General features: G+C 44.4%; 1 protein-coding gene across 1 annotated transcript; it reads right to left on the bottom strand.

Moving 5' to 3' along the window:
• Positions 1–78: 78 nt before the first annotated feature.
• Positions 79–25,212, bottom strand: PANX1 (pannexin 1). The gene is made up of 5 exons (XM_059838567.1): positions 24,985–25,212; positions 15,615–15,754; positions 6,213–6,436; positions 4,076–4,746; positions 79–2,413 (listed from the first exon to the last, which is right to left on the bottom strand). The coding sequence occupies exons 1-5, from the start codon at positions 25,163–25,165 to the stop codon at positions 2,328–2,330; spliced, it is 1,302 nt and encodes a 433-aa protein (XP_059694550.1). The 5' UTR covers positions 25,166–25,212; the 3' UTR covers positions 79–2,327.
• Between the last annotated feature and the right edge of the window lie 120 nt (positions 25,213–25,332).

Raw genomic sequence — 25,332 nt, 5'->3', positions numbered from 1 at the left:
AGGGCTTAGCATCAGACCACATGTGTTTGCACTATGGCAACATGTGACTGTTCCTGGAACCTTCAGACACTTATGCTGTTGTAGTTGACAAAACTGATTTTATTTTAATAACCAAGGAGAATTGATAGGCATTTTATTGAACACTTTAGAAGACAACAACAGATTCACTGCAGCAAGTCATATTTTTTAATACAAAAGGGGAATTAGTAAAAAGTTAGGTACATATCCAACATGAAACATGAACATGTGGCTTTCAGGAGCTTTGAATTTTAAAGACTGAATACTTACATCAAACAGTTCAAACACATCCACATCACAAAATCTTAGTATTGCACTATAGCTCCTTGTCCAAGACATACAATGCACAGTGTGCACCTGCACTGCCTACATACAAAGGACCATCAGCAACACATCAGCATAGCCAGACAGAATCTAGGAAAGGTCAAAGGGATCATAGGCTTGGTGGCAGAATTATGGCAGTAAAATTCAGCAGCGTGGACCACCAGCATCCAACATCAGCCCTATTTTGTGCTGGTAATGCAAGAGACATTAGGATTGCAGCTGTGCTGCTGTCCTGGGCAGAGGTAGCATAAAACTATGGCTTTAAAGACTTCTGTTAAAATAAGGTTTGTCTTGGTTGAAAGCCAAAAGAAAATGGAAGAGTTCTTGTAATAGTAGCCCTAAGTGTAGCACTTTCAGATCCACTCGTTCACAGCAGCTGCCGGATTCAAGTATGGGCACAATCTCTGAAATCTGCTGCAGCACATAAAGAGTTCTGTGCAAAAATGGTAACACCAGCTACTCCTGTGTGCCCCTCATCCACAGCCATAGGGAGAATGCTAGCAGAGCAGAGCACAAAAGTGGGTGACACTAAGGAACTGGAAACTGGAAGTCCTACCTGGCTATAAAAGAAATCCTCCTTTGTTTAAAAAGCCAACTTGAAACAGGTGACAGGTAAGTAATTTCACTTGCATGGACAACAGAGAAAAACAAGTCAGTATATCACATTTGTGAAAGATATACACTGCCACTGTGGTGCTTCACTCCCCACCCACCTCACCTTCCATCTAATACTTCAAGACAGGTCATTTTAATACTCAGTGAAGGTTGAGGTCTTGGGCAGAAGGGACATGAAAGCTGAATTCTACTCTCCCCAAATGGTGTGATAACAAACCTATGTACAAGCACTCCCCCTTTTTTTGTCTCCCAATACACTTAAGCATCTTTAATTAAAATACAGTCACAACGTGTGTGGGGGAGAACCTTTCATAGTGTTTGCATTTACTTCACCTTGGCTGTTGGGTGCTTGGCTCTGCTGAGGCATTTGGATGCTACTTTAATACAAGTTAGTTTGTCTTCTCAAGTGTGGTTTGGAAAACACCACAACTAGTATTGCATTTGATACTACAACCACGCTGAGAAAAATTCTACACATAAAAACATTACAAAACAAGTTCAATAAACCATTACAAAAATAGAACCAATTTCACTGATCTTCAGTCCAAAACTCCAAGGCGGATTTATTAGACACTAAGACCAAAAAAATTGAGGGATAAAAATTAAACCAACACTTAGCTTACACATCATTTTGTAAAAACATTATTAAGACATTATTAATTTATTAATACATAGAAAACTCAAAATCCCTAATATTTACAGTACCTTCTTAACACTAAAACTGTTTGGAGTCTCTTTTCCACCAGTGTCAAGTATGTAATCCCAGACATGAATGTTGGGATGACTAACAGAGACATCTCAGGCTGGACACAGTAACCTCTACTTTTCCCATGAAGGCACAGCCAGTACCAGTGGCGGCCACCATCCAGGACAGATTAACCAGATTCATTATAAAACCCCACCCCCAGCCCCCTTTTCCAGGTCAGAGAGCCCAAAGCTACCTTACTTAAACCCCAGAACTGAGATGGCCACTGCTGCAGAGCAACACTTCAGAATGCAACGTGGCCATTTTTTTTTGCTACCTGCAGGGTTATGTTTCCCATCCCTGCCCAGCATGGAGCAAGATCTGTCCAGCTGCCAGCTTCAACAGCATTCAATGCACATCACTTGTTACTTAGGACAGAATTGTTTTGTTCTTACTCTTCCTTGTGTGTGGTTTGATCTTTTTAATAAATAACAGAAGCGTACAACATGCTTTCTCAGGCACACGACTCCTGATTATTCTACAACAAATAGTCTGTAAACCAGTTTGGCCTCTGGGGGACTGTCAGGCAATTGAGAACGTTGCACTAAAGAGCAGCACCTTGCACTGAGCGCAGTGGAGGAGCCTCCCCACGGAATGGGCTCCTGGCTCCTGCAGCTGGGAAGCATCAGCAGGAAGAATCTACAAGTCTTTGGCGAAGTCTCTTGTCTTCTCTCGTATTCGCACTGCCACTGGCACCAAGGTCTGTCAGAACTGAAGAGAAGGCAAAGCTTTAGAAGAGAAAGAGCCATCAAAGCACTCAGCACCTTCTGGTGCACAAAGGAACTGCCACCCTGCCCGTGCTGCACTGCTGGCTGTCCCGGGCTGGCCCCACTGTCCCCACGCCCAGCACCAGCGTGCCCTGCACATCGCTCTGCCAGAGCCAGCACCTACCACTGGTTTGTTAACACAGCCCCTAAGAAAACATGCTGACACCACAAGGGACAGAGGAAAAGATGATGAGGTGTGGGTGAAGCTTTGCTGATGGGTCTGGAGCCTGCAGAAGGAGAGGGGCTGCACCAGTCTGAGCTGGTCACAAACACAGCAGCTTCTTTCTGCAATCCATTTTAACAGAGCTTCAAGCAATAGCTTGTTATGATCTAGACAAAAATAGATCTTTGGAAGTGTTTTCATGAGATGAAAACAATCAAAAATTCTGCTTTCAGATAAAAATGAGTCATATTTTCTGTTAACTTTTTCAGCTCCTTGAGCCCAGATCTCCACCTTAGGCTTTTATATTTTACTTCCAAACCTGTCATTTCAAAAATGGACAGATTTAAAAGGAAAACTATATGCTGTCAGAAATACACCAAGCTGCTGCACAAGAGCTGGCTGCCAAAAGGGGTTCTTCTGGTTCAAAAAGAATTCTGCTAGTTTGTTTTGAATTCTCCTGTTGTATAAGCTGCCTTCTCCAAATCTCAACCTATCACAACTGCTTGACTGAAGTGCAGGAAGAGCCAACCCCTGGGTACTGATGCTTCTTTTTTATTAATTACAGGGCATAGCTTTTTGAAGAGAGAATAGATTTATTCTTTTTCTGTCTTTAAAATAGTTCTTTAGCTTTCTCTCAGCATTGTGCTCACATACTCAGGTAAGCTTCTAAATGTTTTAAATCATCATCACTTTTGGTTTATACCTCTCCCTGGATACTTGGCTTCTCTAATTCTGCACTTGAGGAAGGAACTGGCTTCACAATTAAGGTATGCCACATTTTTTAGGTCAGAATCCTAGACTGCATCGTATATGAGTGAGTGCTCAAGCTGACCATGTCTACAGACTGATGAGATATCCAGAGAACCACTGCACCAACCCAGATTGACTTGGACCATTTTGATAAAAATCTCTTTAAGGTCAGTCTTCCTTGCTCTCTATGAAAGCAGGAACACGAGCATGTTCACTGACCCCAGTCCCACTCCCCTTCTTTTGTCATTTCCTATTCCTCTGCCAGCAGCACTTCTGAGCATCAGACTTATTTTTATATTCACCCATGGCTTCTGCCAAAGCCTGAATAGAAGCAGAAGCAGCAGTTGCTACACTTTGGAGCCAATTTCTGAAGGAAAGTCCTGAAACCACCAGCTTTCTCACTGGAGCTGCTTCAAGCACAACCCACCCTAGAGCTCTCCTACTATGCAGGGGTCTTAGGCAATTAAAGTTCAAACAGCTGAAGCCTGATAGTGCCAGAGCAGAGACGTCAGCAAGGACCACCAACCCAACAAAAACCCCAGGGTTCAGCTGTGCCACAGACTTACACCACCACATTCCTTTGAGGTTCTAGCACTCACACAGCAGGCAGCACAGCAAGGACTAAGCAGGTCCATTACCTTACAGAATATATTAATAAGCTTTTGGTAGGAATACACATCTAGATCAGCTTACCTTGTAACTCTGTTGCATCTTTTTCCAGCTCTTCTGTTATTGTTTCATCAGGCTTCTCCAACTCAGCGGTCCCTGGCTTCCCATCTATGGTATCAGTCTTAATAGTACCAAGGTTTACCAAAAGCTGCATGACATCAAACTTCTCAGAAACTGCAATGTTCTCCAGCACTTTAAGGCATTTAAATGATTTAAGTTCACTCACGTTTTCCTCAAGAAAGAGGAGGTAAAGGCTTAAGTCATCAAAATGCTTTGATTTAAGTTTCAGAACATCGAAAGTTGGCAAGATTTCATACACTTTGAGAACTCCTGAATTCCACCTCCATGGAACAAACATTGCATACACTACCAGGGGCATCACCATCAGATAGACTATCAGGTTAATATAGCTGAGTACCTTGAAGACACCGACGGCAATAAGCTTGCACTGAACCACTTCTGGGACAGTTGTGTCGTTCTTAAGGATCCCAGTTTTGATAGTGCAAAGAAACTCATCACTCAGAGAGGAGAGACGAATGTAGTAGCCCAGATAGAGGCACGCAACGAAAATAATTACTAGTGTGAGCAAACGGCACGTGATGTATTTCATTATCAAGCACTTGGAATTCTTTTTTGTCTTCAGGTACTGCTCCACAATTGGGTATTTAAAGTAGCTTTCGGATATTTCCCACAAACTGAAAAAGAGAGAAAAAAACCAATCCATCAAATCATATAGATCAGATGCTGCAACATTCACCTACCCCAAATATCAACAAAACCTAGCACTCCAAATGAGATAAAAGATTGGAAACCTTCTTAAAATCATAGAATTACAATATGGTTTGCATTAGAAGGAGTCTTTAAACATCATCTATTTCCAACCAAAGCCCATGCTCTGCCATGGACAAAGACACCTTCCACTAGACCATGTTGCTCAAAGCCCCATCCAACCTGGCCCTGAGCACTTCAAGGGGTTGGGACATCCACAACTTTCCTGGGCAACTTGCGCTAGCCTCACCATTCTCACAGGGAAGAATTTTTTCCTAATGCCTAATCTAAACCTACTTTCTTTCAGTTTAAAGCCATTCCTCCTTATCTTGTCACTACTTGCCCCTCTAAAAACCCCCTCTCCAGTCTTTTTTGTATATCCCTTTTAGGTATTGGAAGGTGCTTTAAGGTCTCCCTGGACCCTTCTCTTCTTCAGGCTGAACAACCCCAGCTTTCCCAGCCTGTATCTGTAGGAGAGGTGTTCCATCCCTCTAATCATCTTAATAATACTCCTCTGGACTCACTCCAACATGTTCACATCCTCTTACTGAAGTCAGTAGAAATCCAATAGAATAGCAGATAAATGAAAAATATCAACACTCTAATACAGAAAATTCACTTAAGAAACAAAAGAGTTCAAACACTGGAAAATGGAAAAAAAAGTATAGCCCTCACAGCAACAAAATATTTTTGCTCTTTTCCAGTACAAAACAGGTGCAGTAAGCAAATCCATGCAGAAAAGCAGACCCTCCAAGCACTTGTTCAATAACAGAACACCAGAAGGCTTTTTACTTGCCCAGACCTAACTCCACATTTCACAGAGACCTAAGACTGCTGCACTGCTTGTAAGCCCACACACACAGAGAAACAGGTACCCTTGACCTACAGGGAAGCAGGAACTGGATCTGGTTGGAGCAGTGCACCAACTTGGTCACACGGGGAGGGGGTCGCTTTTGTGGGTTTTGATGTTTGGGTTTTTTAACCATTTTTCTGATCAGAAGCTTTGCACAACCTAGATCTTAAAGAACAGGAGATGACAAGCAACTTGACAGCGTGCAAGGGACTGTCAAGAACATTGAGAACTGAGGACTGAAGTATCTCTTTTGTTACACTGTGGTGGGAAAAACTACTTCACACCTACTGCAACTAAAGAAATCAGAACATCTCAGGTAATAAGTAATCTGAAGAGCTCATTACATGTATTCTTTGGAAAAAGATAAGTTCCAGCTCCAAGGGCCAAAGTAATCATTTCAGATATCTTCTTTCTTTTAACCGAACTTAAAATTGTGCCACGTCACCATTCAAACCTTTTGCAATGAATTTCTAAGTGGGTACAGATGTCACACCTGTTACGAACTCGAAGAGCAGAGAACGCCAAGCCCCAACAACTTACCTCTGTGTCAAGTTCTCATTAGCAGCTGGAATCAAGTCAGCAGGGTCCCTGGGGTCTCCACTTCGAATGCTATTAGCAGCTTTGATTGCCCTGTTATAGGCTTTGTCAAGTTCTTCCATAATAAATTTCAGGTCTGAGGAAAGGTGAGGTGCTGCAGTGAAGCGCCAGAACAGACATGGCAGATACAGCAGGATAGCAACAAGCAGAAGGATGTATGGGAAGAACTGCAGGAGGAAAAAAAACCCTGATTAGGCTTCACCTGCATAAGTAATAAGTCAGCCAATCACCATCGTTCCCCATGAGCATTACATTTCCTGGAGATCTATGAAATCCCTGTAATTTTATTTAAATCCTTCTACTAAAACCCAATTTTGTGATTATTTGGGATATGCAGGGAAGCAAAATCTCTTTCAGACAGCTCCAGTAACTTTGCTGTTGCTTAGAGCCTCCCCCCACCGAAGGAAAAAAAAAAAGCACACAGAATAAAGGTGCCATGGTCCTGATAACATTTTCAATCCTGATAACAATTTCTGCATATTCAGAACCACCGGAGCTGACATTGAGAAACACAACATTAACCTGGGGAGAAAAGAAATAGCACAGCAAAGCAGCTATCAGAGGGGCTGACTGAAAGAAGAAGAGAAAGAAGACAGCATCACCTAATTCTCCCTCTCTGATGCGTCACCACTGTTCATAGCAACTAAAACATTCCAAATACCAGCAAAATCTCTCCTGCTTTCCATGTGCTGTCAGGAGGTTAATGAATAGAGCTGCTAGAGCTCTGCTTCTGCCTGCAAACACACATCTGTTCAGAATGCATGACATCCAGTGACTGTAAGGATGTAAGTGTGGCTGTAATACCTCAGGGTATTCAAATATTTTCAGATAACACCTAAATGGAAACTGACACACAGCATCAGAACGGTCAGGTGTCAATGCAGCACTGAGAAGTCAGCCCTTACATGGTCACAACTGCTTAGGGAAAGGGCTGAAGCAGGTATAAAATACAAGTTTGAAGTTTTGCCATCTTTCTTCTATTCATCAACAAGTAGTTTTTGTCATGCAATTTTAACTCAAATTCCTCCCAGCTGCAGGAAAAATGGTGTTTTCTATGTACTCTGACATTATATTTGAAGCAAAAAACCATACATAACATTACCCTTACAGAGACACAATGTAAGACCTGGTGAGACAAGCAGTTTGTTAATGACATGTACTGCAAATTCAGCCAACCTCTAATTCATTGCATTCAGCTTTTGCTTGCAAGCACACTTAACTCAAATCTAGCATCAATTCGTAAGGAACTTTAAATTAGTTGAACAAGTATGAGACAGATGTAAGACATCACAAGTGTTACAGCCACGTGCCCATGCACGTTCATTGGCAAAGCCAGGGGAGATTTTTAGAGGAAGCCTGAGCTGAAGTCATTAATCACTGCAAGTGGAAAAGCTACACGTAGATTTGCAGGTATTTAACAAGATGAAAATCTGGGCCTAATACAACTAGGCTAACTTGTGTTTGCATTAATCAAGAGAGATTAAAGTTTTGCATGCACAAAGTAAGTAACTTGGTGTTATGGAACATTTTATTCAGGAAAATTACTTCTAATATCACCAACCATTAAAGCAAAACCCTGTGTTATTATTGGCAGTAGGAATGCATATGATGTATTAGACCTTAAATGACTGACTTCCCCTATCCACAGCAGCCCATAAAAACTGAGCAGAGCTCTACCCTCACTCCTGCTTCTCCCTCCTCTTTGCACACAACAGATAACACCAGATCATCTTCCTTCTCCCAGGTGTAGACCTTCCAACTGAGATGTAAAGCTCTGGCACATCCAATGTATTTTGGACATCTCATCATCAACACAAGAATTTGGTCTTCTTATCTATCACTGTGGACAATGCCACCAGGTCTGAGTCCTGGTGCCTTGGCTTACCCAAAACTTCATGGTTTCATGTCCAGACTCTATCAGTCCTCTGAATTCTGCATTATGTAGAAACAGAAATGATCTGTCTTTGAACCCATCTCACACTTACCTAAGCTCCTCTAAGCTGCTGCAACACATTTTCCATAGGTCTTAACAAATGCTTAAGATTGCCTGTATAGCTGCAAAGCCTGTTTGACTTCACTTACACCTGTGTCAGAGGCACCTTCCACTGGTGCCAGATGGGGAAACAAACAACAAAGACAAAGACACATCTGATTTAGTAAGGAGCAACCAAAATGCCTTACATTGGTTTACACCGCTTGGATTTAGTTCTCACTCATTTCAAATTTTACCAGCATAAGAAGATTTATTAATTCTCTTTCTGACCCTCAAAGCTGGAAACGCCAGCAGCAGTATCCCATATAATCCTAGAGATCTCTTTATCCCAAGCACAAGACATGTGGTAAGAGGCAAGATAGTCTGCACTGAAGTTACAGCCCCAAACCTCCATTGTTCCAGTCTCCACTTCTTCCTTTACAGCTTAAAAGAATTCTGCACTTGTGCAGCACGTTGGCAGCAGCCCTCTTGCTCTGTCCCAGATGTCCTCCAATGCCCCCCTCTAGCCTGCCCTCCTTAGGCTGTTGGCTTACAAAAACAGCCTCTGCCATCTTGCCTTGCACCTCCTCCTCCTCCCCCCAGCTCCTTCACCACTGCCTCCTCACCCAGCAGCACCACACTGCTGGGAAAAGGCACATTTGCTATGCATTTGCTGGGCTTCCTCTTGCCAGGCTCCCATCACTCCCAAAGCTCAGCTCATGGCAGCAGAAGAGAACTCTGCACAACTCTTTTCTGAAGAGTCTCAAAACCAGAGCAGTACATGATCATTAGTGCAGCTCTTTTTGTTTGTGAACAAAAGTCTCTATTTTCCACAGCACCTGACGCACGATTCCATCCTTCTCAGATCCTGGCTTTTTTAAAAATGAAAGATACACTTGCTCCATTTGTAAACAGTAGGCTTAGATAACCAGTAACTTGTTTTGAATCATTAAAATTTAAGGTCTTGAATGACAGGGAGAAGTGAAAATACAAAGTCATCTGGCATGAGTCCTAGATTTCAGAGCAACAGACTTGAGTTGTCCAGCTCATCTGACTACATTTGACAGTCAAACATAATGACTTCCCATTTTAAGAAGAGGACTCTGTGGTATTTGTGCACAGACAACCACGTGCCATCAGCTTTTCTTTTATGGTTTATGGTTTTATGGTTTATTTGCTCCCAAGGCGCCGAATGCACGAGGAGGAAATGCCCCTTCAGTCTTGGGGAGTTTGAGCATTGATGTAGAAGGAAGTGTCACTGATCCCAAGAACTGTATGGTCAAAGGTATGCCAAAGAAAGACACTGGCCTAAAAGTGAAACTCAGTTTTTCCTTTCCTTCGACATACTCAGTAGGAGACTGACAAAACGAGTGGTGGGTGCAGCAGGGACTCAAACTGCAGTGCCCTGTAAGTTTTCTGCTGTGCACTGCTGAGCTCCTGAAAGCTCAGGATGACGGAAGCAGGTTCTCCTGCCTTGCTTGGCCCTTAGTCTGATGGCACACTGGGGGGGACAGCAGGCTCCCAAGGAGGCCGAGCACTTGGAAGCCAAGAGGCTGCCCCTGTGCTGCTGCAGGTCATGTCACATGACAAGCCCTCGAGCCCTGTGCACATTCCAGGCTGTTCAAGTAAATTTGTTAGTACTCAGCTACTGTTCAGCAAGAACAGTTCCATGGGTAGAGAAGAAGAGGCATTTGAGCAGCCCATTTGCAGAAGCACATAAAGTGGTGGAATCACAAAACTGCCTTTTGAAGATGCACAAGCACCACACTCCCACAAAGGTGCAAGATAAAATCGGACTAAAGCACAAAATAGTCTGTCTTCAGCTTCAAATCTGCTAAGATGAAGTAAATACACAGCAAATAAATTAAAAGGGGATTTAAAATAACTGCTTTATAACATCAAATATGATTTTATCAAGCAAAAAAAAAATAGCTGGAATTGGAGTGATGCAAAGGGCATTTTCAAGGACCTAATCTACAGAAAGCTTGCCAGGGTCTGGATAAAAATGGCTGCAAGAAGATGAAAATAACTTTAATGGTATTTAGAAAACAACAGCTTTCTAATTTTACTGTGTCTTCAGTCCCTATTTCCTCTGGGCAAACACTACACAACTGACTGAAAGCATTCTGACTTCCATCTACCTGACCACGGTCAAAGAGTAACTTAAGTACAACAGCACAAAACTTGAGCTGCACAGCTCTGGGTAACAGCTCTGAGAAAATTAATTGGCAGACAATTAAAAGAATGAAGCACTGAAGTGCCTTCATTAAAATACATGAACATGGTGAGATGTCTCCCTCTTCAGTTCCAGTTTTGGAAACAGCCCAAGCAAAGGCACTAGTCCACAAACAAGCTAATGGCAGTAATTACACATTTCCAGAAGGAAAGGCATTAAACTCCCTCTGGATATGACCCTATTCCTATTTGCAGCAATGGGAGGTGTCTCACTGGTGTTCAGTAGAAACAACTATAAATGACTGATCATTCTAAATGAGATCCTGCCCTGTCTCCAAACCTACAGGTGAATCTCAAACCCTACGTGAGCTTTATCCCTCCTGTTAGAATCTTTCTTTTTTGATACAGCTTCAAAACTGCTCTTCTCCAGTTTCAATTAGCTCAGGCCATGTTCACCAGTGGAGGCTGTGATGGCTGAATCCAGTTTATTCTGGACTTTGGGGGACAGATGGCAATGTGGCAGTCAAGGGCTGCCAGGAGCAGTGACCCAGGCCCCTTGCTGGTCCACACAAGTCAATCATCACACTCCATAAGCAGTGGGCAGCCCAGGGCCTGTTAAGCTTTCCTGCATGGCTACAGACTGCATCCCAGCTGCTCCCCTTGAGCAGGGATACCTCTCAAGGTCGCTCCTCAAATTCCTTGCTGTAACCCATGGTCTGTAGGTGATTATTAGCATGCTTGAAGTCTTAGCTAAGTGATTTAAAGCACTGACAGTGCACATGCAATCCTTTAGATGTAAACTGCTGAAAGGTCTGGGGCTGTTTGAAACTATCCGTACCCGAACTCCCCTCTGAGAAGTTTGGAATACAAAGGAGTCCTTTCTGAACCTCATGACTCAACAGGAGGGTCTCCTCCACAGTTCTCACTCTATCCTCTATGCACTAAATAATGAAGTGTATCTTCCCACTGAACCCTGATGAACCACTGCCACATTCACATTTGTTGAACTGCATTAACTCACTGCTTTATAGCAACACATTGTTGCTTCTCTCTTATGAGTGAAGTGGATGACTCCATCTGCAACAGACTGAAGTAGCTCTAGCACTGCACTTTCAAAAAATTACTTATAAATGCATCTGCATATGGGTGTCCTTGCTCTGACAGCCCTTAATCTCTGTGGAAAGGGTTTACAGGTGAAACATGAGGACCCCTCAGTCAATTCAGAAACCGTACAAACAATGAGTCACTAGAACCAGGCAAAAATCACAATTAGAACTGTAACATCAATATAATAAATAACCCCAAGGTTTGTTTTGGTATATTCATAGACAAGTGACCCAAAGAACAACTCAAGGGTCCATGGTAAATCTTACTTCTTTTATGAAAAGTGAGGGTTTTCACATAATTTTACTTTACTTCAAAGACTGCAGACCCACTGTCTGCATGCAATGCTTTCAGCAGGTCCCAAAGCACTTGTCCTGCACTTTGAAAGATCTTAGCCAGACAACTGACCTCTCCTGTGCCCCATGGGAAGACCTCTTCTTTCAGTCAGATGAACTGTTTGCCTGCATTTCTTATGAGTACAAATCTCCTTTTTCTGAACAACCCTTCACCTCTTCTTTGCTTACCTTTATCTTCTTTGCTCCTCCCCAGTTAACAGCAGAGTAGAACGTACAGTAATTTAAATAATCCCTTGAAGGCTCTTGATCATAGGCAGCTCCATCCTAGCAATCCAAATTTCAGGGCTATGAAGTGGTCATCACTCAGGGCTCAACCATCCCTCAACCTGCTTGGTTGCTATCAAGAGCCAGTAAGATGATGCTCCCTGTTCTCCTGCTTGAGTTTTCATAAATTTCTCTGCGCACTATGGATTAAAAAGGGTTCACAGTGCAGTCCCCTCCTCTCCTCCTCCACCACACTGCTAGTACTGCCCACACACATGGCCAAAAGCTTTCCTTCTCCTTCCAGTTAAGGATCAAGACAAGTTTTACCAAAATAACTTGTCAGGTGGAACACTCATCTTTAGAGACAATTAGCAAACTACTTGCAAAGGGCAGGCAAATACAAAACCCCTCCATCCCCATCACCACTGACTGCCTGTCTTTACCACCCATCTCTAGAAACCAACATCTCTGTTCTGACACTCCAGACAGACACAAGAAACCTCTTAAGGGAATTAAACCTGAATGGAAAATCCCATAAGAAAACAGAGGCAACAAAATAGCGAAGCCTGACCAGAGTAAGTTTCATCAATGACAAACCTCAAGAGGAATCAGAGGACTCAGCCATATAATCATCTTGACAGCTCTTTCACTGACAAAGAGAAGGAAATCTTAACATTAAACTAAGAATACAAGCAGGGCCTACCACAGTCTCTTCTTTATATTTATCTGCAGGTATTTTGTTCATTGAATTGTGCATTTTAGTACACAACTCATTTTGTTTCCCACTAAGGGTTAACCAGTATGAGCAGTTTCCAGGGTAACTGGAAATTTCAGAACTCCTGTTCTCCATGGAGAGAGGTCCTGGGCACCCTCTAGGAGCACAATGACCACTAGAGAGTCAAGGAACCCAGAAGTTTGCAGTATGGTCCTTTTCAGCTTCCAAACTGATAAACTCAACCCTTGGGAGAGATCTCCTAGAGCAGAAAGGACAACCAGTAAAGGTGCAAAGCTTTAGGGAGTGCCCAGAACTGAAATTTACATTTTGCTGTTCAAAAAACCAAAAATCCCAGAGTAAACTTGAACTTTGAAATAGGAGGGAGATTGAAAGGTTTCAGTTTTTCTGTAAAAAAAAAACCTCTGGAGAGTTTGATAACCCTCCAGAGCAACCAGATGTTGAGAACCAAAGCAGTGCAGGTTACCACATGCTGGCTTTGTCACCAAAGAGCTCCCTGCTCCTACCTCCTCTCTGTACCACACTGAGCACTGCCCCAGGAGGCAGTACTTCTGACAGAGCACAGAGAGCATGCCAGAAGGAAATCCATCCATTTTAATCAGTCATGGGGCCTACAATCTCATTCCCCCAAAACTTTAATATAATGCCTCCTTAAGCGTTTTTTATGGAGCCTTCCAGCATGCCAATATAGTGAGATAGTGAGTGAGTCAGAGTTTTGGGAAGAACCTGAGATGCCCTGCAAATAAAGGCTCTGCTTCCCAGAAAGCAGGAAAAAAGTTTTAAAGTGTTGTTTTAAGAACAACTGGGCCTAATGACCCCTGCTGTCCCTCTGTGTGCACTGCTGTAGATGCAGAGCCAGGTCTCCACTGATCCAAGCACAGGAAGTCTCCCTTTTCTCCTTAACATCACTGTGCTCCCAAAAGGCTCTGCTCCAGCCATTTTTAAAATTATTATCTAGCCAAAATCCAGAGAGCAATGAGCTTGTGCATATTTTGCAGTGCAAGGGTGGGGGGAGAACCCAACTCTTCCTGCAGAAGTGAGCCAAGCCACTGAGCAGCTGTTGGCCCTGGATGCAAAGAACAGCCTCCAGATACCAGAGTGGGAAGCAAAGTTCACTGTTAAAGAGCTGGAATGCCACTCCTTCCCTGTAAACTTGTAAAGCATGGAGGCTGAAGAACAACCACAAATGTATTAGTTAATATTGACCTCCAAAGAGCATCTGCAGCTCCCAGTGCCTGGGCCAGAGGGTAGGTGGCTAATCATGGATCTAGGAAGATGAGTCACCAGCCCCTGTAACAGCCCCTGCTCAGCAGAGCAGATGCACTTCCTGCAGACAGTCTGCAGGATATTTACAAGGAAACATCAGATGCCATACACGTCATGGAGAACTGCAGCAATTTCTGATACAGCACTAGTCAGCAAATTAACAGGGGTTGCATCATAAAAGTATGAGTGCTTAAGCTATCTGTGGCTGGCAAACAAGCAGACTTAATGCTATCAGCAGGTAACTATCACATGAAATTCAACACAAAAAATTTGGGTAACAAGTGCTCAAGAAAAAGGGGCAGCAAAATACCCAGTTTGCAGGTGGAGTTTCCAGCACTGTGAAATAGTTCAGCAGCTTTGACTGGCCTCTGCAGAAGGTCTGGCTGAAGGGACGTGGAGTCCTAACTGTGCAAGGAAGATTTCAGACTAGAAACCAACAAGTCTGGCTTTAATATTCATGAAACACATGCCTGTCGGGTCAAGGTTATCAGTGGAGCTAACTGGAGAAGCCAAAAGCAAATCCTCAATTAATGACTTGAGTCAGCAAACAAATCAGAGATAGCCTTGAATAGCCTCTCAGAGATTATACCACCAGATGACTGGATTAAAAAAATCTGAGGCTCAGGATAGAGAAGCAAAAGCCAGAAATACAGGTGGGGCAACTCTCATACCTGAGCTCCCTCCAGCACCAGGTTCTCCTCTGCTCCCAGGTACCAGGGCTTTATTTGCTGGGGCAAGTAATCAGAGGGCTGAGGAAGGCAGAACACAAATTTGCAGAGCCCAACAAGCATTTCTTACTTTGGCACCAGCACTGCTCAAGCAGGACAAAGCTGCCTCTCGAGCTGAGTCAGCTCCAGGCACTGGCACGGCATTAACCCAGTGTGCAACTCCTGCCAAACCTCAGCTAAGTGCTTTCAGCCAACTCAAGTATCTTAAAACCTACTGCACTTTTAACCCATAAAATAAATCTCTTTCTGTGCTTTATATGATACTGCTTTGCCTGAGGCAATGAAAGCAACTCGTGACTGGCCTGCAGACATGCAGAAGAGCACACTGAAGACAGGGGTTAAACCTTTTGGTACCACTGATTAATTTCATCTCCCCCAAAATGTCTATCTGCCACAAGTCTCTCTCTCCAGGCACAACTGGCCAAGAGTAACACAGTGAAAATATAAAATGTTTTTATTACCTTGTTTTCCTAAAATAAGCTTTTACAAGAATTAAGGCAGTTATTGTGTCCTGTATTCCAGTTTTAAAATAGTCCCTGGCTAAAGCCAGGTGAAGCATTCACTCCAGGGCAACACAGCAACATTAACATTGCTCTTGTGTCAGACAACTGGTCACCCTTTATTTAAAAGCAGAAAATACCTCCTCTAGTACTACCCTCTTTGGAAGTAAGGGAAAGAAAACATGCTAAAAATAGAGAGTCGAGTCAAAGGCAAGGACTACAGCAGAGCAGAGAAACCAGAAAAGTGAGGCAAAGGTAGGTTTCTGTGTGGGAATAACTTTGCCAGGAGCTGGAGACCTATACATACTTTATGCAGTGACAGGGGTATGTTTTCTAAGTTGTTGTGGGATGGTTGCTTCTGCTGCACAGCTGCCCAGCAGTAGGAGTCCACATAAGCAGCTTGTCGCCAGGAGAAAGAGCTGGGTGCAAAACAGCTTATCTGAGCACCTGGGAAAACAAAGCAAAAGTTATTGCAGCCTCCAAACATTAAAAGGAAAGAAGAAAACAAGTTTAGGAAGAAGAGCCCACAGTTAATATGTTATGGTACCCAAAGCAATCAGGTTAAGTGATCAGACAAAGCCCAGCAGTTCTGCAGGAGAGGGTCCTGAGTTCCCACTGCCCCCAAAGGCTGTAACTCCCACAGGGATCCATCTAAGGATGTTCCTAAGGGCTGAGACAGCATATTACAACACTTATCTTTTTGGCCTATTTCCATAAGTTTGTGGGAAATGTGATCTTTAAGATCTTTCTCACTTGCACTTAAGTCAGGTTGGCCAAAGGGGAACTAACAGATACAAAGTGTGACCAGATCAGGCCCCAGGCAACTAATGCCATCACAAACCATCGTGTCACAACTTCCCAAAAGCACAAGCTACAGCTCACATGTCTACTGTGAGACCTCAAACAGCATTCTTGCAGCCCAGCAGCCCTTGCCAAGATGGAAGGGCAGGTTTTCCCAGGGTGCTGCCACTTCTGCCTCTGAGACTGCAAACTATTTGGAGGGGTTCAAGTCGTATCTGTGAAAACAAAGATTTCCTCCTGTAATTTTTGGCAGGGAAATTGTGGCCCCAGACACCTCCAAAGGGTGCCAGGCCCCTCCTCATCAGTGCAGTGATGTGCTGTGTCCAAGACTATGAATAACACTGTCATTCCTATTTACTCCCAGGACCTCTCCAGCTGCTCAGGAGCTTCAAATTAAGACCAAGGTCCCAACTGAGAGCAAGAGCAGCTATTTACCAGCCTTAGGGTCAAATTCTGCTCTGGCCAGTCACAGACACCAGGTGACACCTCCCACAGCATATTTCAACCAGGAAAAGTGGCTATGGGACATGGAGTACCAGTGGCTCCTCAGGTAACACCAGTAAAACAGGATGAAGTGGTTCAACTTTCTTTCTGAAGCTTTGATAGTGAAAGCAATCCCCCCAACACAAATATATTTCCACCAGACTTTCATAAATGTTGCAACAGGACAGTCATTTCACCAAATAATTACACAGAATGGACACGGCTCTTCCATGAACATTTCTTCTAAGAGCAACACTTCCAACACTTTTGCCAAAATCCAAAGACCAACAGGGGAAAATGTGCTACATTTTTTCTCTTTAACACAATCATCTCAATTATGCTAATGGAATTGCTGTGTGCTTTATGGGAGTAAGTATAAAATATAAGCCTGCATCACTTGTTATGCCTTTTTGCTAGTTTAGCTTTCAGAGAATAACTTCTTTTGGAAAAGGAGCCAACTGCATTTGCCTTGTAACTTGTGTGGCCTCTTTACAATGTAGCATAGTCAAGGAGCTTTATGAATAAAGGCCTTTCCATGTGAGTCACTATTATAATTATTTCTAGGGCTGTAGTATCATCAGGACATGGTTCAATCATCATGGTTTGACCTGTCACAAGTCTCCCTTATGGAAAACAAGTTGCTGTTTATCAGAGCAGAGCTCATGTGATTTAGCAAAGTTGGCACCACACAAGCACTTGCACTCCCCCAAAGCCTTGGGAGTTTTTGTTTTCCAGATGACTTCCATTAGTTGTGGAAACCAAAGAAATAATATATTGCAGAAAAAAAAGGGGGGGAAAGAAAGCAAAGAAAAAAGCAGGCATTTAATGTCTGCTCTCCCCTGGATAGGGACCATTCATGCCCTGCTCTCATCATTTAACCAATCTCCTGCTGGTGGCTGTGCCCAGTGTGCAGCAGCAAACAAGTGACTCTTTCAAAGGAAGAGCAATGGAGTGTTCAGAAAGATGCTTTGTCTTATTCATGTTTGTGTACCCACAAAAAGAAACACATTCCATGTGTTCATTCTCATTAACAGTTGGAACACCACTTAAAGTGATGGAGTGTTTAAAAGGCAGAAGTGAGGAAAAAGGCAGGCATGCCTCCTCTCCAAAACTAGTGATGAAAAAGGCAGCCAGCTTCCTTCTCCAAAGTGTCACGTGCACAGCTTCATCCCAGAACAGCTACAGCAATGCCAGTGCTGCAGCAGAGCAGAGACCATCACTCACAATCCCCAGGGTTTCAGCAGGAACACTGGAAACCTGACTTGGGAGCCAAGCAGATAGAGCTCACCCTCAAGCACGGGGACACTCCAGTTGTTGGACTGGTCTTTAACTATCTGATTGCAGTCTTGATTGTAAACACTTGTTAATTCAAATTACAACTTTGCAGAGACAGTAGTAAAGTTAGAACTTATATATGGAAGATGTTTTTGTGCATCATCCATACAAAACACAGACCATTACATGCCTCAGAAAATGGTCACCGTTTTCCATCTTTTATTTCCTTCCTTCCTTCTCTCCTCCAAAGGAATAACAGTAGTATATATAGAGAGATAATTTATTTTATGTTGAACTACTCTGGAGGAAGTTGAAAAGAAAATCTGCAGTTTCTATTAGAGAAATTTGGCACAGGACTACATGCCTTCCACAGACCCACTGTGCACACAGCTATGCACAGGGCTAGCTTATGAGAGGCAAATAGCCCTCTGCTATCACAGGAGCAGCCTCCTGGCTTGGTGACATGAAGCTATTCCTGTCCCTTGCTCCTGCAAGTAATAGCCTGGGAAAGAGAAAAGCAGCTAACAAGCCCATAACAACAGGAGATAAAATATACAAGCAAGAAGGATGAGGAATAACAAAAGACTGCATCTGTTAAGCAGTTGCCACAACAGTCTTTGGCCAATTTATCATTACTCTTGGCAACGGACTTTTTTTGTAATCATTTCCTGATTAGCTTTGGAGAGGGAGCAACAGGGATTTGCCTTTTACTTTTACAAACAAATGAGGATAAAAAAATGCCATTTATGATGGCTGTCCTAAAGACAGACCACCCAAAAGAGCTGCAGAAAACTAGGCAGCAGCAGGTGTGCAGCCACATATGATGAAATGACACTTTTCCAAGAGTGCTAAGATTTCAGATGGGGCTGGTTGTTGGCAGCAGGAATTACTTGCAGCCAACAACTTGAGAGCAGAGTACAAGCCTGAGTCACTGCAGCCAGTGCACAGCAAGGATGAGCTGTCCCCCCACAGAGCTGTGGCACATCTTCATGGGTGCTTTGCCAACAAACTCCCAGCTATTGCCTCCACATCTGTACCAGGAATACCTTTTCTTCCCCTGCAACTGGCTCTTCTGCAGCTCCTACATAGGAAATCTGTGCATGAGAAGAAACTCTCAGAACCCCAAGGAAACCTCAGATTGAAAGGAGAATCCCTGTTCAGTACTGGACTGCTTTGCTGGATTTAAGGCAGGAGGAGCTGAGGGATCAGTACCCTCTGGCTGCATCCTTCACAAAAGAGAAGGTAAAGCCAGCAAGCCAGACTGGTTTCCTCTTCAGCAGCTCAAAACCTCTCTGCTGACTTACACATCTGATTAAGAAACTGCAGCTAACAGACAGGACATTGAAAAATCAATTCTAATCACAGGCTTAACTATTTTTCTTGAACCAGGATCAAATGATTGCAGCTGACAGGACTGAACCTTCAGTAAGTAATTATTTGGGTTCTAATACCCTGCAGTTACTGCAAAAAGATTTGCATAGGCTTGGAGGAAAACTTGGCCATTACTTTTTACTACAGTTTTCCACAAGGCAAAATGAACTTGCCATGATACCCAAACATCTGATTTCATCTAGCAAGAATTCTGCTCTTTAGTAGCCACCAAACAAAAACCTAAACAAGAAAATCAAGGCACACATAGACAATGCACAGACTGCCAGGCACCATCCAACACACATCCTCCACACCAACATTAAAAAATATTTTAAAGAATAGAAAAAGGAAGCCCAGTGCATGCCTACTAGAAGGCTGGGTGAAACAGAATCTGTTGAAGAAGAAAGCATGGGGCAAAAGGGGGAACTGGAGAAAAGAATCTCTTCCCAGGGGTACTTTGGCAATGGAGTACAACCAGAATGTAAAGCTCAGGTGGTACAATGTTTAAGTGAAACGGGTCAGAGAAATTAGCATGTGTATTTCTTATCTACAGGGCTACAAGTTACCCCCTCAGAGAAGTCTCAAAATCAGGCAGTGGGAAAAGAGCTGGGTATTTATCAAGCATAGCCTTCAGAGTGATAAATTTTTGATTCATGGGAAACAGGAATTGTGAATTGAATTTCCACCACATCTTTAAACAGAGTTCCCCTTCATCTGAAGGAATTTAACAGAAAAAAATCTTACCAACAGCTGAAGATGCTCACACAATGACAGTTTATAATTTGGTTTATAGCTTGATATTAAAGCAAATGTTTTTACAAGTTTGCCCTGGCTGCCCAGGCAGGCCTGTGCCTGATGCTGGAACTTCTGCTCTTTCCTGAGCACTCCTTACATGCCAAAGAGCAGCACAGTGTATCCTGCTGGGATCTGCACCTCTCTGACAGCAGTTCTCAGCCTGTCTGGCTGCCCTGGGCTGAGGCTACTCACACATTTGCTGTCTCAGTTCTTCATTAACAGCCTGGGTTTCCCAGCATCCTGCTGAATTAAATACAAGGTGTGCAACAGCCAGCTATTAGCACACAGCCTGCTTCAGCAGCACTGGGAGGGGTTTTTCCAGCTCCCAGCCAGCAGCTGCCATAGTAATAGTCTTTGGCTTAATTACACCCAACCCAACTTTAGCCTCCAGCTCTTACCAAGTCACAAGATAGGATTATTTCCCAAAAGCCTCCCCAGGAACTTGTGAACATGAATGGAGAGGGACATCAGGAAGGAGGACCAAACAGGGAGGTACAAGAGAGGAAAGGAGCTCAATTCAAGAGTTAAGACTTTTTTTTCAGTATATTTGTTGTGATTTAGTCTCACATTTGGTGGGGTTTTTTTTTCCATTTTCTCATGAAAACACATTTTATTCTCATGACTCCTTCAGACACATGATTAACTTATCTAGAGAGATATAGGCCCAGCTGCACATGCACTAAGGGGCACTGATGCCATCGTGGCTCCCACAGAAGCTTCTGGGATGCAGCACCCAGAGCTCCCCACTAACATCCTTCACTCTGTGTTTTCTGCCAGCCTACCACCTCAAATCCCACAGGCAGCCAACTGCACGGATGGAAACTAAAAAAACAAACTGGGTGGAAAAAGTGCCCATGAATTAGGTGGAAAATGAGCAGGGCAAGTAAGGATTGTCACCACTAGAAAAGTCCAAAGTGGTCAGTGGGAATATTAACCCTGTGGTGTGCAAAGCATACAGCAAGGCTCCATCTTCACATCTCTGAGCATCCTCCAGCATGGTAAGATACACCAGAGAGCACCAGAGGGAAATAGGATGGTTTTAATGCAACAAATCCCCATTTTGACAGATTCATGCAGATGCTGTTGGTTGGCCCAAGGTCTGGTACTTCCTAGCCCAGCATCCTGCCACAACTGATAAGTCAGCTGCACTATCCAAGCCTTCATTATGATTATAACCAAGTTTCTCAGCTGTCTACACTCAACATGTGATGGTTTTTGTGTTCTGGAAAGGCTTACAAGGTGTTTTCTTACATGATAAAACAGAGATGCTAAAACACCTGGATTACTTCATCCCAGCTACGTGTGAGCCACGCACAACCAACACCCAAAATAGTGGCCACCACAAAATTCCATTCTTCTCCACTCTCTCCCTCCCTTCTCATCCCTTCCCAGCCATCACCTCCCACACAGGCTGCAGGGAATGCTGCCCATTGCACAGCTGTGCCTGGAAGCTGCTGCAGGCAGGAGGTCAAACATCATTTGGTGACAAGCACAGATGAGCAGTTCACAGTTGCCTTCCTACAGAAAAAGATGAAAATATTGGATGTTGAGTGGACAGCTCTCACATCTGCTATTCTTTCAGCTGCAACCCGAGACAGCCAGTGATACTTTTTCCAGAACTAAACTGAATTTTGGCAGAGGCCAAAATGAAGCAGCTTGTTTTGTTTTCCTCTCTGCTTATCTGACTGTACCTGCTTAGGGCTGCAGCATCCTGCTCCAAGCAACACCCTGGGAATAAGTATCTATGTTTTCAGCCAAAGTGTTTACAGTAAGAAAGCACATCTTGCAATACACACAATCTGAGATCAGAAACTGAAATACAATCCTGACTCATTTTACTAAAAATGGCACAGATAAAACTCTATTCATTTCTCATTCATATACTGCTGAGGGTACCCCATTTTTCAGGGTTTTTTTTCCCCTTTATAAGAAGAATTGCTCATTTAGCTATATTTAGATGCTTTCTGTTACCACATTACCTGACCACCTCTAGTATAATTTATCCAAGAACTGCCAAATAATATAAGGAAATGATATCAAGCCACAATATAAGGAGTATACATGTGCAGCAGAATCCTCACAATTCTACTGTTATTTCCATTTTCCCATTCCCAGTATATATAAAATTATGTAAAATTGTATAAAACAAGGTCTAGCTGCCAAGAGGTAACAGGTGCAGGATTTCAAGTAGCAAAGATTCCCAGGGATAGCAGACAACAGCTCAGTCACTGCTTAACTACTACCAGAACCAGCTTAAAATCCTCACAAAACTACAACTGACCATGGGTTTCTAAAATGTAGCAAAAAGTAAACTCAGGTTAGTCCTCCTCCTGCCCCTGAAGAATGCCAAAGCAGGGTGCAGGCACTAACCCCAGAATTTCAGCACTGCTCATTGGCTGGGTGCTACAGCTGGGTTTTCCACACCTTCAGCAGAGAAGTCCTCTGTGATTCAGCTGGAATCTCATTTATTTCCCGAAACTCCCATCAAAACTATAAGTTACTTGCTGGCTTCAGAAAACTTCCACTGCCTTTGCAAATATTTCAATAATTTTGCACAATTAAGAGCAACGTGTGTAGGAGGGAAATTGCAGTGCCTGACACCACACTGCAGAAGAACAGGAAAGCACAGCAGGAAGGGAAGGTGACAGGGTGAGGTGCCAAGAGAACCCAAGGTGGGGAGAATGCAATTATCCCAACAGAAATAGGAGCTGAGCATTCATTTTTGGAAAGGGTGTTCAGTTTTTGTACTGTGAGCAGGTGTTTCCACCAAGCGCTTTTACACCCACCTCTGAGTTGTTCTTTTTCAGACCTAAAAATGGACCCTGACATTTTCCCTCAGTTTAGCACTCCTGGGCTTTTTCAGAGCATGATTATATCACTAAGTGTTTGGAAAACAAACTGTGCTGTCTATTTCATCACCAGCTGAAAACGACAGCACAGACCACCAGGCATTTCCAGCCCCTAAAATCCTCAGTGTTCCCCCAAATGCCTTAAAGGAAGCAGTTTTGGGCTGTCCCATGAGCAGCCAGCCTGCTGAGCTGCTAGGGCTGTGTGGGAAATAGGTGACAGCTGTCCCAGCAGCCTGGCTGATTTACTATCACTTTCTGTATGGACGCCACGTGGTGCAGTTTCACCCCTGCCCGGAAATAACAATAATAAGTACTTCTCATACTTTTTGCATATTTATTTCTCAACTAAAAAAGCTCAGTTTTCAACCCACTGTTTCTTTCTAACAGGATTAGAAACAAAAAGAAACACTAGCAAGATGCAGCCCTTGTTTTTATTCTTGCTTTATGAACATACTGCACTCACAGATTCAATTCGAAATTATTGAAAGACGAGAACTTAACTCATCTGAAAGAATACCAAACTCTGCAGTTCAACTGTGTGTTTGATCTTTGTGTAAGGGAGTAAAACAAAAGAAATAAAAGAAACATTGGTACCCAGGCACAGTTTCAAACTGGATCCAGCAATTCTAGAGTAGAAGCAGAAAGAAGAAAAAAGGGGCCCATAGACAAGCTACCATATGGAAATGCAAACTTTCTCTTTTTCATTGCTTTAAGAGGAAGAAATGTGCCTATATCAGTAGGAGATCTAAAGAAGCAGGTTAGAGTGCAGAAATATGGATGTGCCCATCCAGTTTCTGGATGAACACAGCTGCCATGGAGCTCAGATCTGGTCTCAGCATTCCCAGTCCTGTTGTCCTTCACTTCCCTGCACAGTTATTGTGAGCCACAGCAATCTGGAGCAATAGGGGTGTAGCTGTGTGTAAATACAGCAATCTGGGGCATCTTATCTCTCAAGCAATCTGGTATCTGACTAATGCTATTCATGATGGCTTTGCAAAGATTCATCACTCATCCAAAGTTCCATTCTAGTTTCCACTCTCCTGACATTTGCCTGACCCAATCCTGTAGATGATGGAGATCAGGTGTATAACCTGAATGCCAATAAACGGGTGCATGCAGTAATAGAACTCTCTCTTTGAAAGGCTGGAAATCCTGTCATTCACCCCTGTCTCCAAATGGACAGCCTTACATGTACACCTCTGAAATCTTCATTCATGTAGTGCTATTCTTAGCAAATCATAGGAAGGTTTAGGTTGGAGGAGACTTTAAAGATCATTTAGTTCCACTCCTTATGCCAAGGGCTGCTGCAGGATCACTTTTGTAACTTGGGGAGGTGGGTAAATATAAAGACAGTAAAATAATTGGGGAACTTGGCCTTTTACCTGTAAAGCACAGTTTCATCTACCATAGAGTCACAGCAGAAATTGAAAACTGAGCGGGAACAGCTGCAGGAGAGCAGAGGAGCAGCGGAAAGCTTTAGAGAGCTCTCCCACTGCCCGTCCTGCGGGTGACCAGCCCCACCGAGCCGCCTGCAGCGCAAGACAGAGCTCTGACAGCCCTTCCCCGCGGCACCTGTCCCTGACAGCTGAAGGACACCGTATCCTACTGCCAAACACCCGGAGCGCCGGGAGCGGCAGCAGACGGGCACTTCCCGGGGCACATCCCGGCTGGCTGCTCCCGTCTGAACTGCGCGGGGAAACAAAGAGCGGCACGGCTTCAGCGCTCCCACGGGAGAAGATGCGTCAGCTGGGCTGACAAAGCTGCTGCTCGGGAGGTGTCGAGAGAACGGCAGCGGCCAGGGAGTGCCCCAGCGAGGAGGAGGGCACGGGTGAGTGCGGGGAGGCCGGCCGGGAAGCCCAGCACACCTGGATGGGCCTGCTGCCAGGGATGCTCTCCGGGACGGCTGTTTTCCGGGAAGGCAGCTTTCCATCCCGCGGCCCAAAGGCGCCCTCTGCCCTGCCCCGAGCGGGAGCCCTGCCGGCAGCCGAGCCCCACCGAGCGCCGTTCCCGCCCGGAGCTCCGCTCCGCCGCCCCCCGCCCGCCGAGCCCTTTGTCCGCCGCGGGAAGCGCCGGGAACCGGGAAATGGGGGCCGCCGGAGTTACCGATGGAGACCTCCTGGGCGAAGGCGAGGGAGATGAGGAGCAGCGGCAGCCCCACGGCGATGCAGGTGACGATCTTGTCGAGCGCCAGCTCCAGCCGCAGCCCCTTGTAGCGCGTCTCGGGCGGCTCCTTCAGCAGGAAGTCGGAGAACACGTACTCGGTGGCGATGTGCGCGATGGCCATGGCGGGCACGGCTCCGCACGCCTGGGCCGGGTTAGGCTGGGCTGGGCCGGGTTAGGCTGGGCCGGGCCCGGCCCGGCTCCGCCCGGCGCGGCTCGGGAACGCCCCCGCAGCCCGGCCCGGCCCCGCCCGGAGAGCGGCGGGGGGCGCGGAGCGGCGCCCTGCGGATC

Source organism: Haemorhous mexicanus, chromosome 2 (genome assembly GCF_027477595.1).
Source record: "Haemorhous mexicanus isolate bHaeMex1 chromosome 2, bHaeMex1.pri, whole genome shotgun sequence".
NCBI lineage: Eukaryota > Metazoa > Chordata > Aves > Passeriformes > Fringillidae > Haemorhous > Haemorhous mexicanus.
The sequence above is the reverse complement of the archived record's forward strand: the minus strand, read 5'-3'. Positions and strand labels throughout refer to the sequence as shown.